At 39.4% G+C, this 13,910-nt stretch overlaps 1 protein-coding gene across 1 annotated transcript in view; it reads right to left on the bottom strand.

Annotated features, from left to right (window-relative positions):
• The window catches only part of LOC106959008 (metabotropic glutamate receptor 2-like), a 43,980-nt gene that overhangs the window by 15,887 nt on the left and 14,183 nt on the right, over positions 1–13,910 (bottom strand). Inside the window, exon 2 of the mRNA XM_015051249.1 lies at positions 12,374–12,992. Within this exon, the coding sequence (XP_014906735.1) occupies positions 12,374–12,880 (507 nt within the window). The 5' untranslated portion in view covers positions 12,881–12,992. The remainder of the gene's footprint in view (positions 1–12,373; positions 12,993–13,910) is intronic.

The raw sequence follows: 13,910 nt of genomic DNA, 5'->3' as shown, positions 1-13,910 counted from the left end.
CTTCCCTCGGTGCTTCATCTTCTTGATGAGATTTTGCTTATTGACCCGCCCTTCCCCTCTTCCCACTCGCTATCTAAACGGAGATCTTTTCAGTCACATCGGCATTCCCTTCTCAGAGGAAAGAACCACCGGTCCGACTACACGGTTACAATTCCTCGGCATCACTTTAGACTCCGTCAAAATGGTAGCTTCGATGCCTGCTGATAAATTATCCCGCATCCGTGACATCTCCCAAATTTACTGTTCCTCCCTGACTGTTCCCAAGCGCAAGCTTCTGTCCTTTCTTGGACATCTTAACTTCACCGTGCACATAATTCCCCAAGGGAGCTCTTTCGTTTCTAGGCTGCTCGACCTGTCTAATTCGGTTCCCGGTTTACATGATCAGGTTGTTCTAGACGACGGTTGCCGCTCTGATCTTGCGTTCTGGTCTGCTCTGCTCAACTCATGGAACGGCATCTCCTTTTTTTTTATGACGGCGCTGTTCTCTCATCAGATTCGGTATCCCATCACCGTAGCTTGCTGCCGATGCTCTGTCTCGTCTTCAATTTAAGATATTTCATCGTCTCTGTCCTGCAGCCGACCTCCTCCCATCGCCAGTTCCCCCCTTCAAGAACCTCTCCCTGAATTAATCTCCCTTTCTCTCTTACCTTTGCTACAGTCAGCTAAATGTTACCTTACAGCTGGCCTCGCTCCATCCACGTTCAAACCATACTCCTTGGCCTGGCACAAGTACGCTAAATTCTGTTCCTTTCATTTGACCCCCCTTTACCCTGTTCAAATTAGCACGGTTGAGGCATTTATTACTCATTGTTTTGAGCATCTTAATCTGTCGCCGTCTTCTATTCGTAGTCTAGTTGCCGAAATCAATTTTTTCTCCCTGCTTCACCAGCCTTCCCCCACTCGTAGTTTGTTTTCTAACCATGTTATCAGGCTCCTGCTGAAGGGTATATCTAATACTCGTCCCTCTCCTCCTGATAACAGGAAACCTACTCCACTTCCTATCCTCATTAATTTACTTGGTACCCTCAGTCGAAGTTCCTATTCCCCTTATCTTAAGAGCCTCCTTTCGAGTACTTTTCTTTTAGCTTTTTATGGTCTTCTCCGTTTGGGGGAATTCATGTTTCCTAACATTATTTTTATTTCCTCTCGAGACCTGGCGGTTTCTGATCTTAGCGGACTTTTACAGCTTAACTCTCAAGCACTCCAAAACTAAAGGTGCCTGTACTATCATTGTGGCCCGTAATAATGGTCCGTTCTGCCTTTATCTAGCCATTTTCAAGTTCGCTCTCATAAGACATAAATTGAGCTTTTCCCCCGAATCTCTCTTCCTAACCCCGGAAGGCTTCATCATGTCCGCTTCCTGGTTTCTCAAGCACCTGAGGTTACTATTAGCTGCATGTAACCTCCCTCCCAGTCAATTTTTGGGCCATTCGTTCAGAATAGGAGCAGCCACATCTGCAGCCGTGCAAGGCATACCAACATTGTCTCTCCAGCAGCTCGGCTGGTAGTCATCAGCTTTTTCCTCTTACATTCGTCCAGACATCTAAGCCATTTTGTCAGTTCAACGCTCCCTCAGTGCTTAGGTATGCACTGCGTATTTCGCTGGTGGTGGTTGATCTATCTCACCCATGCATGTGTACTAAGCCTGTGCTTTGTCCTGTTTTCCTCTTTGTGTCATTATGCTGCCACCTACAGATCGCATTCCAAGCGCACTCACCGTTCACCGCATCTTAAGTCTATGCACCCAGTGAGTCTCCCTCCGCCTCTCTCCATCTCTCCATTGTTGCAAGCTCGTGTTTCAGCTTTCCTCTCCCCTGTGGATGGCCCATGTTCCTCTGTCCCTGCAGCTGGTCCATGTCCCAGCGTTTCTCTGTCCCTATAGCTGGCCCATGTCCCAACGTTTCTCTGTCCCTGCAGCTGGCCCATGTCCCAGCGTTTCTCTGTCCCTGCAGCTGGTCCATGTCCCAACGTTTCTCTGTCCCTATAGCTGGCCCATGTCCCAACGTTTCTCTGTCCCTATAGCTGGCCCATGTCTCAGCGTTTCTCTGTCCCTGAAGCTGGCCCATGTCTCAGCGTTTCTCTGTCCCTGCAGCTGGCCCATGTCCCAGCATTTTACCTTTCTAGTTTATCTACACTCCTTTGGCTGATCACCTGTTCCTTACTTTCCTCTCTGCATTCTCAAGTCAGCTCACAAGTTCTAGCTCTCACTTTCCCTCGGGCCCCGGCCTCTACCCCTTTTTGGGGGAGAGCATCCCTAATCAGCTTCCAGGATGTTCACCCGAGTTCACTGCAAATCTCAGCTCAAATCAGCTGCTGGGGCCCAAGCGCCAAAGAACTGTTATTCATTCTTGTCATTAAATCTTTTGTTTCTTTTTCTCTGAGTCTTTCCAGATTGAACTACACTTATCACTACTTCTTCTTAGTCCAACATTTTAATGTTTTTTTCTTGTTTCTATCTTATTTAAAAATGCATTCAGTCTTCTTAGACTTTCCTTCGTCTTCTTACAGTGGATACCTGATCCTATTCATACTCTTTTTAATCTTTTCACCTGCAGCACACCTGAAAGATTTGTGGGTACCGATGATAAAGACTTGGGGGAAAAAAACCTTTAACTAGATCATCTTTTATCACAGCATTTAAACTATACCTTTATTTAATTGGAGAACAAATAATTATTGGTAAAATAAACCCTTTAAAGATCATGTAATTGACACATTTTTGCATTTGTGGGAAAATTGTATATAATTCACAGTTTTTAGGAACTCCAAGCAATACAACCTGTTTCTGTGGTTACCAGCCTTTGGTCAGCTCCATTTTTATCTTGCCATGAGGCACAGGGAGGAAGATGGTTGGATGGTAGAAAACAAAACATCTCTCTAAAGCTCAGTGCTGGAAAAGCAAAGAGTAGAATCTTGGGGTCAAATGGTATCCATAGCAACCATTAAACACTTCCTACGTGCCATGAACAAAGGATAAATACATGGAATAGCTCCTTATGCCAGCTGTTTAGTATGATGGAGGGCCTTACTACTCTCCCAAAAACCCTGAGAACCTTGTTAGACTCTAAATAATCATGAACTCATCATGAATACCATCAGATGTAAAATAAATGCCAAGGTCTCACTCCATCAGAAAACTGTAAATGGAGTCTTTAAGTTGGGTAACAATCCAAAACACAGTCAACTTAACACACTTGGTCAAATTAACGTAGAAATGGTTCACCAGATACAAACTCAGCAGTTTTACAAGGCCAACTCAGATTACATAGCTAAAGATCCTATTTAAAAAAAAAAAAAAGTGTGCCGTGAGCAGAAGAGAGCAAAAAAGAAAAGCCAGGACTCTAGTTAATTCAGGGAGATTGTGCAAAGACGAATGATCAAAGATACCTGGCTCTCCGTGCGCCAAACTTGTGAAATGTAATAGGAGAAGGCTAAGTGCTCTCCTACTTGCAAAAACGAGTAGCAGATAGTTAAAATGAACTTTGTAACCTGTGATCTTGTTAAAAAATATCTTAAAATTATTTTTTTGTCTTCGCTGAATGCATGTACTGAAGTTATAGGTTGGATTTTTCTAAAACAAGTGGTGTAAGATTATCCTGATGCAAAAGGAACTGTTTTTATATCAGCAAATTTTAAGCATCTTCACCAGTGTGACAGCAAAATTGTCTGTATTTAGTATTCCTGTCAGTTTCTGTACATGTGACAATGGAACCCCGAGTAAGGTGCTCTGTCAATGTGAAAACGGTATGAAATTATTCTCTTAAGCTTCGTAGTTAATGTGACCAGCTTTTGGACATAAAGCCAAACTTTTGTACTTCATTACACCAGAATCAAAACAAACAAAACAAAGCTTTAAATTAAACAAAAACTGAATCATTTTGTCTAAAAATACTGACATTAACCTTGTGCCTAAGTTTGGGGTCTGCCTGAGTGTGCAGACCCCAAACTTGCCCGAAACAATAAACTGCAAATAATGCAGATCTGCTCCAAGCTCCTGAAGAGGGGAAAATGGAGGAAATATGATGCATTTAGATATGCAAATTACAGCTATGAATCTGTTTTTCCCACTGAATCTCTGGAATAATCTCCCCGCAAGGATCATATTGACAGATGCAATTTCATCCTTCTAACACCTCTTTAAAGACATTTCTTCATAAGCAGGCTGTTCCATGCTTCTAAATTAAGTTATATCTGTGCTTCATGTATATATTTTTTTTCATATTTTATTTAATTACATGTGTGAATTATTAAATAAAAATGCATTTTACTTTCTTTAATCTCCTTGCACTGTTGATACTTTTGAAGGTAATATGTTATTATTATAAATGTTATTGTAACACAGTAATTATTGTGTAAGAACCTGAGATTAAATCTATTTTTAAAACTTAGATTTTCACTAAGATTCATTAATTTAATTCACCTATCTATTTATTTATCTAGATATTGAGAGTTAAACTATGAGCAGCTCTCTGTCAGTCAGGCAGTCATATTTGCATCATAAGGTGGTTTTCTCTTGCTGGGTTTTTCTGGAAGGTCTCCCTCAGTATATTCCTGGAGAAGCCTGACAGCACACCTTTCAGGACGGCACTGAAGTGTGTGACAGCAGCCGTCTGTTCGTCCTCATTCAGTATTTCCCCCCTATTCTCAGTCGCAAAGCAGCAGCCACAATACTTGCTCAGGAGAACCTGATTGCACTACATTGTTTCTTAAAAAAATACTCTTGGATTCATGATAATGAAGACATGCCAAAGTAGATGATTGTACGCTTTCCAGAGAGTGTTTTCATTTTGCAAAACAGACTGCATTTGGAAACCTTTTAAAAAAATAACAATAATGACCTTATTAAGACAGAATGTTATACTATTGTAATTATGGCCACAGTCTATAAAGTTGATGTCTTGTTTTGGTTCCATTATTCAGAAGGTTCATTAGTGAAGCTGTATGACTCTCGCTCCGCAGTGTTCCCTTTGTCCAGCCAGAGTCTCTCAGCAATATCAGAGTCCCTGCTTTTATATGCAGGGAGAAGCCGCTAAAATACAGAGACCAATATTGAATACAGAGTCTGATTACTGAAGCAATAAGTCGAGATGAAAGCCAGTACAAAGTCCTTTCTCTTTGATTTTGATCACCCAGGAATGACTCTCATCGAGGTTATTTTTAACAACCTTCTGCCACAGCCACATATTCAACAAAGTGCACATGCAAACAATATTAAGTATGTATCCTGTAATTTATAATTAATGATAATATCATATGTTTTCCTGTCTGTTAAATTTTCAACAAGCATCTCTGCGTACAAATTTAGCTAAAACGACAGAAACGCGGTTTTCTTTTGTAAGGTATGTAAAGCAAAAATACAAAATAAAACCTCAGTAAGAGCTTGATTTTCCCCAGTTTCAGCACCAAAGGGCCTTCATCAGACCTATACTACAGTTAAAAATGAGTCCTCACAGCGAAACTGTAAAGGTTACTGATAGTCCATCAATAACAGGAGCAAATGAGCCACTGCACTTTGCTTTAGGCCAAAAAAAAAAAAAAACATATTTGGGTAACTTAATGGTAAGATCTGCAGAAGCACTACGGAAAACTGAGACACGGATGCAACCTCTGGAAGTCTCTTACTCATATGTCATGTGTCTTTATTTTTCATTTAACGTGGAGAGTCCACCGTATGCCCCTGGGGTCCCTGTCAGTTTGATCTCTGCTGTAGCAACAATAGATGTCTTCAACTGTAACCGCAGCAGGGTGTGCATGTGAGGCTCACCAGAGACCCAGAAATACATGTGACGCATAGAAAACGTATATCAAGTGCGCAGTTTTGATTAACCATGTAAATCTTAAGGAGAAAGCAACATATTTCAACATGAAGGTGCGTGGTATAGAGGTAGAGCTATTAGATCCACATATCCGTTTGAGGTTCGATTCCTGGACCTTTGCTGCATGTCTTCCCCCTGTCTAATGTTTATAACAGCAATGTTTTGTTTTTGTTCCATACAGTGTATGTAAACATCTGGTATCAAGTGTACATTTGCTGTAACCTTGCTGTTCTTTGACTTCCACTGCTTGGGAGTGATTTTAAGGATGCGCTTTGAAAACTGCCAATCGTCTAATAGCTGACACTTGGCTGCCGAAGTGGAATCCATACTTTGGTTTCCTTGGTAACAATCTTTTCATTATCCACCTCACATGATGGTGTCATCTGAACACCATTCTTTGCTGTCATTATTACCCTGAAATGCTCCAGATTTTACATCTTATTGCACCAAGTTTCAAAAGTCCAGAGTAGTTTTATCTAACTGGCCTTTAATTGCCAGATTCTTGAGAGTCCCTTTGTGTACAAAGTGACAAAGACAATGTTTTGCTTTTTGTTTTTTTTTTTTACCGGGAATGAAGTATGGAGGTGTATAATCATCTTGAATAAGACATAAAATATGTTTTACACAGTGAATCATGCATTAAATATGTATTTCAGTTGCTACGGCACATCATTTTTAAGTAATATTTATAACATTCAAAAATGTTATAAACCTCAAGGTGTCTGAATATCATACAAAGACACCTTGCTTAATGTTAATAACAAAGCAGCAAAAAAAAGGACATAAAATCTTGAAAATGTTTTTAACATGGGAACTTTACTGGCAGAGTTGAGAATATGGACTGTTCAGATTGGACCATATACTTGGTGCGTCCATGTCTGTGGGTCACAGCTGTCTGATGAGAGCCTGATATTAGTGTCTGTGTTACTGGCAATGCACTGGGAGAGAGGAGCCGATGCCAACTGGCTTGCAGAGACTATTTCAGGAACAAGAAATTCTTCACAATAAACCTACATCTATTATTTCCTCCCACCAGCAAAACAAAACTCATAACAGCAACCTTTTCAAGTGGTGCTCAAGACTATATGGATACAGTTTAGTGTTGTCAGCTTAAAGCTCTAAAATGCTACTTCTTGCCCATAGCGTTGTTCAAAAAAACTATATATTAATTCAGCAGTAAAATGCAGAACTCTTTCCACATATGTAGTGCATTTTAAATAACAGCTGCAGGCTGTGAATGTAGGCTGACCTGCGATATTGAGAACAACAGCTCTAAGACAGACAAAATGAACTGAAGTGCATCCCGGCACAGATAAGCTTCCAGTATAATATGATAACAATCGTGTGACTCCAAACAACCTTGCAGTCATTACAGAGCTTTCCCTGATGCTGAATGACACTCGGATGCGATAATTAGAGAGCGGCGATGTGCTCTCCGAATGCGGCTACATAACAGTTTCAAGGAGAGCGTCGCACGGTAAACAAGAGCTTTTTGAAGTCAACACCAAAGCAAGATTTTTCTTCCCATCTGTAAAAACTCTGAGGAGGCAGAAACTCAATAAAGACAGACCCTCTCCTCCCCCACCGCATCACATTCCAGCGGAGCTAATAAAGCACAGCAAACCAAAAATATTAAACTTCAAATACACGGCAGGACAGGTGTTATAACCTCAAATTATTGAGAAGTTTCCCAGCAGGCTTAACAGAGGTATGACAGGGTTTGTCTAATTTTCTTGCAGGATTTTTCCGGTGCTTTTGCTCGTTCCACTCGGGCTGCTATGATTCACACAGACTGAGTTTAACTACCGTGCCTGGCGATGGTTTTCGTTATGCCTTGAAACGTCTAGATGGTTCCACTTCACAAGCACACTCTGAATGTATTTTATCAGGATTTTATATGAAAGGCCGACACATAGTGGTGCGTTAGTAGAAGTAAAACAAACAAATAAAGATGTAGCCCTTTGCGCATCTTTATTTGTAAAAAAAAAAAAATGTTTGTTTTAGAAATATTCCCAACTTTGTGTTAGTCTATTCGATAAAATCTGAGTAAAAGACATTTAAGGCTGGTGCATATAAAGCTCAAGCGGTGTAAAATTGCATACAACACTGCATACAATTAGAAAGATTTGTTGTTTTTCACGGATTAATGCCAGAAGATGCGTTATTTTTCGTTGTGAGTTCATTGTGAGTAAAGTGAGTTTACGTCCAGGAACAACTGACCTACGACTCTGAGCCCTTTTGCTCTGATTGTTGTGTAGTTCCTGAGGCAAAGAAACCACATGTGGATTTCAAGGCTCATCTCTCATATTCATTTTTATCAGTCCTGGAAGCGTGTTAGAATTGTAGCTGAAAAATTATTTCATTGTTCTTCCTCACATTATTTTTCTGGTTTAAATTCGTAGCTGTAAAGCGTGTGGGCAGCTAAAGAGTCTGAGTCATCACGCTCGGCTGGTTTATATAGCGAACATCCCTGATGGCAATTAAAACTACTTCGAAGAACTTGAACACAGAGAAGAAATAACAAGGATGGCAAAATGTGTTAGGATGAGTAAGAGGGCCATGAAAGCTTCCAAAAAAAAAAAAAAAACTGCTGGGCTAATTATGAGCTGATCCCTTTGTGGGTAATGGGGAGCTTGTCTCCCACCATTGCTGCCACGGCTCATCTTTGGCCCTGTCACAGGCAGGTGGACACATCCCTGCCAGCCAAGAGGAGCAACCCCACAGATGGGAAAAGCTGCTCCTCTCAACGTTCCCCAGGATGGCCCCTGGCACTCGTCCTCCTCACTTTTATAATGCCCTTCATCTTCACAAAGTGCTTCACTGGGACAAAAAAGAGACTGTGTAAACCAGTGACCTCTAAAGGAAAAAAAAAACAAAAAAAACAACAACAACTATGGGCTTCAAGCCGTTCTCTCACAGCTCTGTCCATTTTAATGCCAGGAAGGGAAAGCCAAACAAAAAAGTCTCTTCAAATAGAGGCAGAAGAGGTATGTATTCAGATACAAGAGAAAAGGAGAAAACTCACAAAAGCTGAGAGTTTCCTTTGGAGTCTCTGCTTGTTGAAAAGCCATTCACACAAAGATATGCAAAAAAAAAAAAAGAAATAAAAAAAAAAAACATGCTGGTCTTTTGCTAAAACATCGCTTAAAAACATTACAGGAGTGAGAGATCCATAGAGGTGTGAGAGGAAGCCCTGTTTGTAATAATGGAGGCTTTAAATGAGCCTAATATGCTGCTGGGTATCCTCTATTCAGCCTGTCAGAGTCTCAATTCAGCTTTAACCTGCTGAAGCAGCATCTTCCTCTTTCCTTTCTGGGTGCCATGGGACGGAACGAGATTCTCACAGTGTGGTAACATTACATTAAAACGCCACTATATCACGCTAGTGACACAAAAACATAAAACAAAAGGCATGTACTAAATAAATCAGGTGACGCATCATACTCCAATGAATATATATAGTTTTTGTTAGATTTTGCTCTCAACTCCCAGAAGGTAATGGTGTGAAGTAGTTTGATGCAACAGGAGGGTGTGTGAGAGGAACAGACCTCATTCCGATAGCAGCCAAACTTTCCAATAGACTATAAAACAGAGAAGATAGCAACCAACTGTCTTTACATTTAAGAAACAGTGAGAAACAGCATTTCATCTGTCATTCCACTGTCTAGTCCTGCTTATTCTTACAGGTCATAGAGGTGTCCAGTGACCGATCGCTGGTCATTGGGTGAGAGGTGAGCCATACCCTTAACATGTCCTCAGCTGATCTGGGCAACCAATGGACCGGATGGACAATGACTTTTTAAACTATTTCCAATTGATATCAGGTCCAGGCCAAGGGGTAACAAAAAAAATAATAAAAAAAATCAAATATTAGTCCAGATGTTGTGAACAAGTCAAAAATGTAGAAGGATATGTGTTGTGTAACAGATTTATTAATCAACAGTCCCAACCTGTTTAAAGCATTAAAATAACCCACCCGTATCAACCATAAGCAGCTGAATACTCATGACCTCTCTCATTACATTAATAATAGATGTGCTGGTATGGAGACCAGGAACATATTTTTAAAGTTAACTGGAGTGCAGCAGCTCCCTGTGTAGACACACACACACACACACACACACACACACACACACACACACACACACACAAGCATGAGATGAGGATTATATGATAGTCACAGAGCTATAGAAGGTTTGCTTCATTAGCTGTGCAGAAACCAGCAGGGATGCTGCTGGCAGTGCGTACTAGCCGAGCCAAGCACCGCTGTGAGTGTAGTCTGTAAGCAAGAGATGGGTGTTTTACCCAATTTTCTGAGGACCGTTTGATGTCCTGTGTTACTTTTGCATTGATCATGTGATGGTCACTTATCTGAGCTCATATCCGTAATTTGGTATAATCATTAAATTTGTGCTTTCCTTGATACGCATTTAACAGACAAATAAAAAAAACTGAGATATCATATATTCATCACTGTTTCACTACAGGCCAATAGTTTATAAATAAGCGTCTAAAGAATGAAAAAAAAACCTAATTTAGCTATACAGAAACTTGATTTGAAAACAAACAACTGCAATGAGATGTTTAATTAAAAAAATAAGCTGAGGGAGTCAACATAGGTATATTTGAAATTTCTGTGTTGAGACAGAAAACCATTTACACTCCTTACAACCTACAGGCTTTAAAATCATCGGTTAACCTGACACAAAAAAACCGGAAGCCTAGACTCTTTTCATTTATCTAGAAACGGCCAACGGAAACCTTTCAGCTGTGAGGAAATAACGCCAACGAGGCTGGTTTTATGATAAAGAAATGCTGTGATCTGGACTTAAAAGAAAGTGTAACCATATCATTCCTATTCACTGTAGCTAACACCTTGTGCACCGTAATAGTTATTGTACCTAAGGGAAGTGAAAAAAATCATTAATTATGTTCAGACATTTACCCTCTGGCTACTTTTAATATATGAATGTGGAAAAGGTCAGGATGCAATTCAGAAATGAAATCACTGACACAGTAATTTTGTGAATGTTGATGCTTCAAGCACTTATGGCAGATTGATACAAAAATAATAAATTTACTAAAAGTCTTTAGACTCAGAAAAATTAGTAAAAAAAAAAAAAAGTAAGTATCTAAATTTGAGGGACTGTGAAGATGTGAAACTATATATTAACAACAAGAAAGATTTAATGAACAAGGCGTGTGATATTAGAGACTAAAAGTTTTAGGTTGGAAAATTTGTTTCAAATTGCCTGACATTCCAGACTGACATTTCTGCTGAATTTAATAACACAAACTCCAAACCGACAGTGTAACAACTTTAAGTATCTGTTTACTGGGACATGATTGGCACTGACAATAAGTAGAGCAGAATGTATACCGTCATTATATTGAAGGTATTCACATGCAAATTAGAGAAAGTGTTGAGAAAATCCAGCTGTTACCCAAAGGGGCTCAAATCTAACTTGACCAATTACAACAGACAACAAATACAGGAGTATTTGTAATTATGCTGCTGAGAATATTTTGCGATGGATGACTGTCTAACTGTGTGGGAGCAGGGGTACCAATCAACAATATATATTTTTTTCTTTGTTGGTATTTGACAGACTTTCTCTACTGATGTATTCAGTTATTATTTGTAAGTCTGTTTGGCTATAGGAATAATAAAGATTAGAATGAAAGCAAGCTATTCACTCAAGCAATGTTAAATATTTAACTTTGATTTTGAAAACTGTCTGATTTAATGGGGAGTCAAACATTTTTGACTAGTCTTGCATGTCTTATTTAGCCGATTCTGAGCAGTAATGGCTTGTCCCTCTACACGTGTCTTACGTCAACAGGCTCTTGCTTAACATATAGAATAAGCTTCAAACAATGAGGCATCCAAACAACAACTTTTCATTTTACTTTTGATGGACATTTACTGAAGTTTCATGTCTAGTTTAGCTTTTATTTTTGTTTAAAAGCACTCTTGCTGCAGAGCTCATCAGCACATTTTTCTCCAAAATGTTTCATTGATCTAGTGTCTTTATGAAAAGTGTGTTTTTTTATCTTGTTGTTTTTTCATAAGTTGTATTTCCAAATACCTCTTAACAGACTTTGTGTAAATATCCAAAAATGAAATCAAAGAATCACCTTATTATGCTCATATACATGTTATATGGTTGACCTTAAAACTATCAGGATGAATAATTTACTGAAAAGCCTGAATGGCCAATAAACAGCTGATGGGTTTTGTAATTGGATACATATATTGTTAAAAGATAAATTTAGCTTCAATTGCTATTTTCTGGTGATTTTTTTCTTCTTTTAAATAAAAATAATATTAAAAAGATTTTACAGGAGACTGTTTACATATAGTTTAGTTCAGCACCTAAAGCACCTGAAGGTTAGAAATAATAAAATGCTACTTGTTTGCATTTCAACAAACATTCAAAAGCCTTTTGGGGTTTTCTTATAAATTTAATTGCTGGTCTGTGGTACTTGCTACAATTTTTTTTTCTTTTTCTTTACATTTACTTGCAAATGTGAAGTAAATCAATTTCTCCACCTACTTGAATTGAAACGTCACTGTAGGATCCTCCAATAACTCCAGAAATAGCCAGTGGAACGTTATTTTCGATGGGTCTGGAGCCGTCAGGGCAGATGAAGCCAGGATCATCCACCTTATCGAGGGACGACCTGACAAAATCCAAGGCTTGCTCCAGACCGTAGGTGTCTTTGGAGCAGGTGTCCAGGATGTTGCTGCCCAGCCGGAGCCCGGGAAGGATGCGATCATCTGAGTTAATCTCATCGAGGGCAAAAAGCATGGCTTCCAGTCTCTGGATGCCCCGCTCCTCGTTGATTTTCCCACAGTCCTCTGTCCCTTCACCTTTCTCATGCACAGGGAACAAGCCCCCAATCACAATGTCCCCTTCTATGACGACCTCACGTTTACCTGGATGCGGTACTCTGATGATTGGTAGGGCCCCGGGTATCAGAACCTCCAGCAGGAACAGTTGAAAGGGCCAATGAAGGGCAAAACTAACCTTCCAGTTGGTGCAGAGCACTGCATGCAGCATGGTAGGATCAGGTTGCAGGGTTGAGCTGGTCAAAGAAGAGATTGGTGAATGTTCACGAGGACCGAAGGCAGACTACTGTTAAATCTTCCGAGCACAGCATTTCTGGTGTTTTCTGAAAGTATGAGGGAGAAGCAATCACAAAAAATGAATAGATTAACTTCTTTACAAGAACAGAAAAGCCTTGATGAAGACGATTTGAAGCACATAATTTAACAGTACATGAGAACCAGCTGGAGGTCAGCCCGCTTAAGACCATGGAGGTGATGCTGATCCTCACATTCTCTTCCCTCACCATCTTTAAACACTGTTTATTGTTGATCACTGCCAATTCTTTGGACTCACTCCATCTTAGTACCTGAAATGGTCCTCACACATAAACACTGATCACAAGAAGCCCCAGCAGAGACTCTGGGAATTGTAAGAATTTAGCGACCCATTATTGATATGATTTATCAAATTGATTCTTGAGAATAGGGACAAAATGGGTTTTAATTTTCCCATATTTTTTTATTATTTCTCAACCTTATGTATGCAATGTTTAGGAAATGTAAAGATGCTAAGGTGCAAGCTCCCAGTTGCAACATTTTCTTAAAAATTTACTTTTTAATCGACCTGACCCAGAACTTCGTCATCACCATCTGACAAAAATAAATATAATTTATTTTAAAATACCCTATTAGTGATATTTTACTTGTTTTTACAGACAAATGCTTCTCAAGAAACAAAATTAATTTTATTTAAAACAAAAAACAAAAAGTCCATCTGACGGAGTTGACACAGAACTGAAGGTGGTGACAAACTAGTGAGTAAAAAGAAAAACTTGATACATGTGAAGTAATGCAATTTATGTAAAATAATTTAAAATGAATTAATTGCACAATTAAGTGGGATTTGACAACAATTTCACTGAAAGAGTCACAAAAACTCTGGATGAGTTGACAAAAAGCCAAACTACCTCAATTTATATGTTGTTATTCTGAAGGAGGCCATATTGTAGCTCATCATGTCCATGAAATCTATACAGTATACC

Source organism: Poecilia latipinna, unplaced genomic scaffold, assembly GCF_001443285.1.
Source record: "Poecilia latipinna isolate Pla-1442-1.1 unplaced genomic scaffold, P_latipinna-1.0 Scaffold1037, whole genome shotgun sequence".
Lineage (NCBI taxonomy): Eukaryota > Metazoa > Chordata > Actinopteri > Cyprinodontiformes > Poeciliidae > Poecilia > Poecilia latipinna.
Note: the sequence above shows the minus strand (reverse complement) of the source record. Positions and strands in the feature narration are given on the sequence as shown.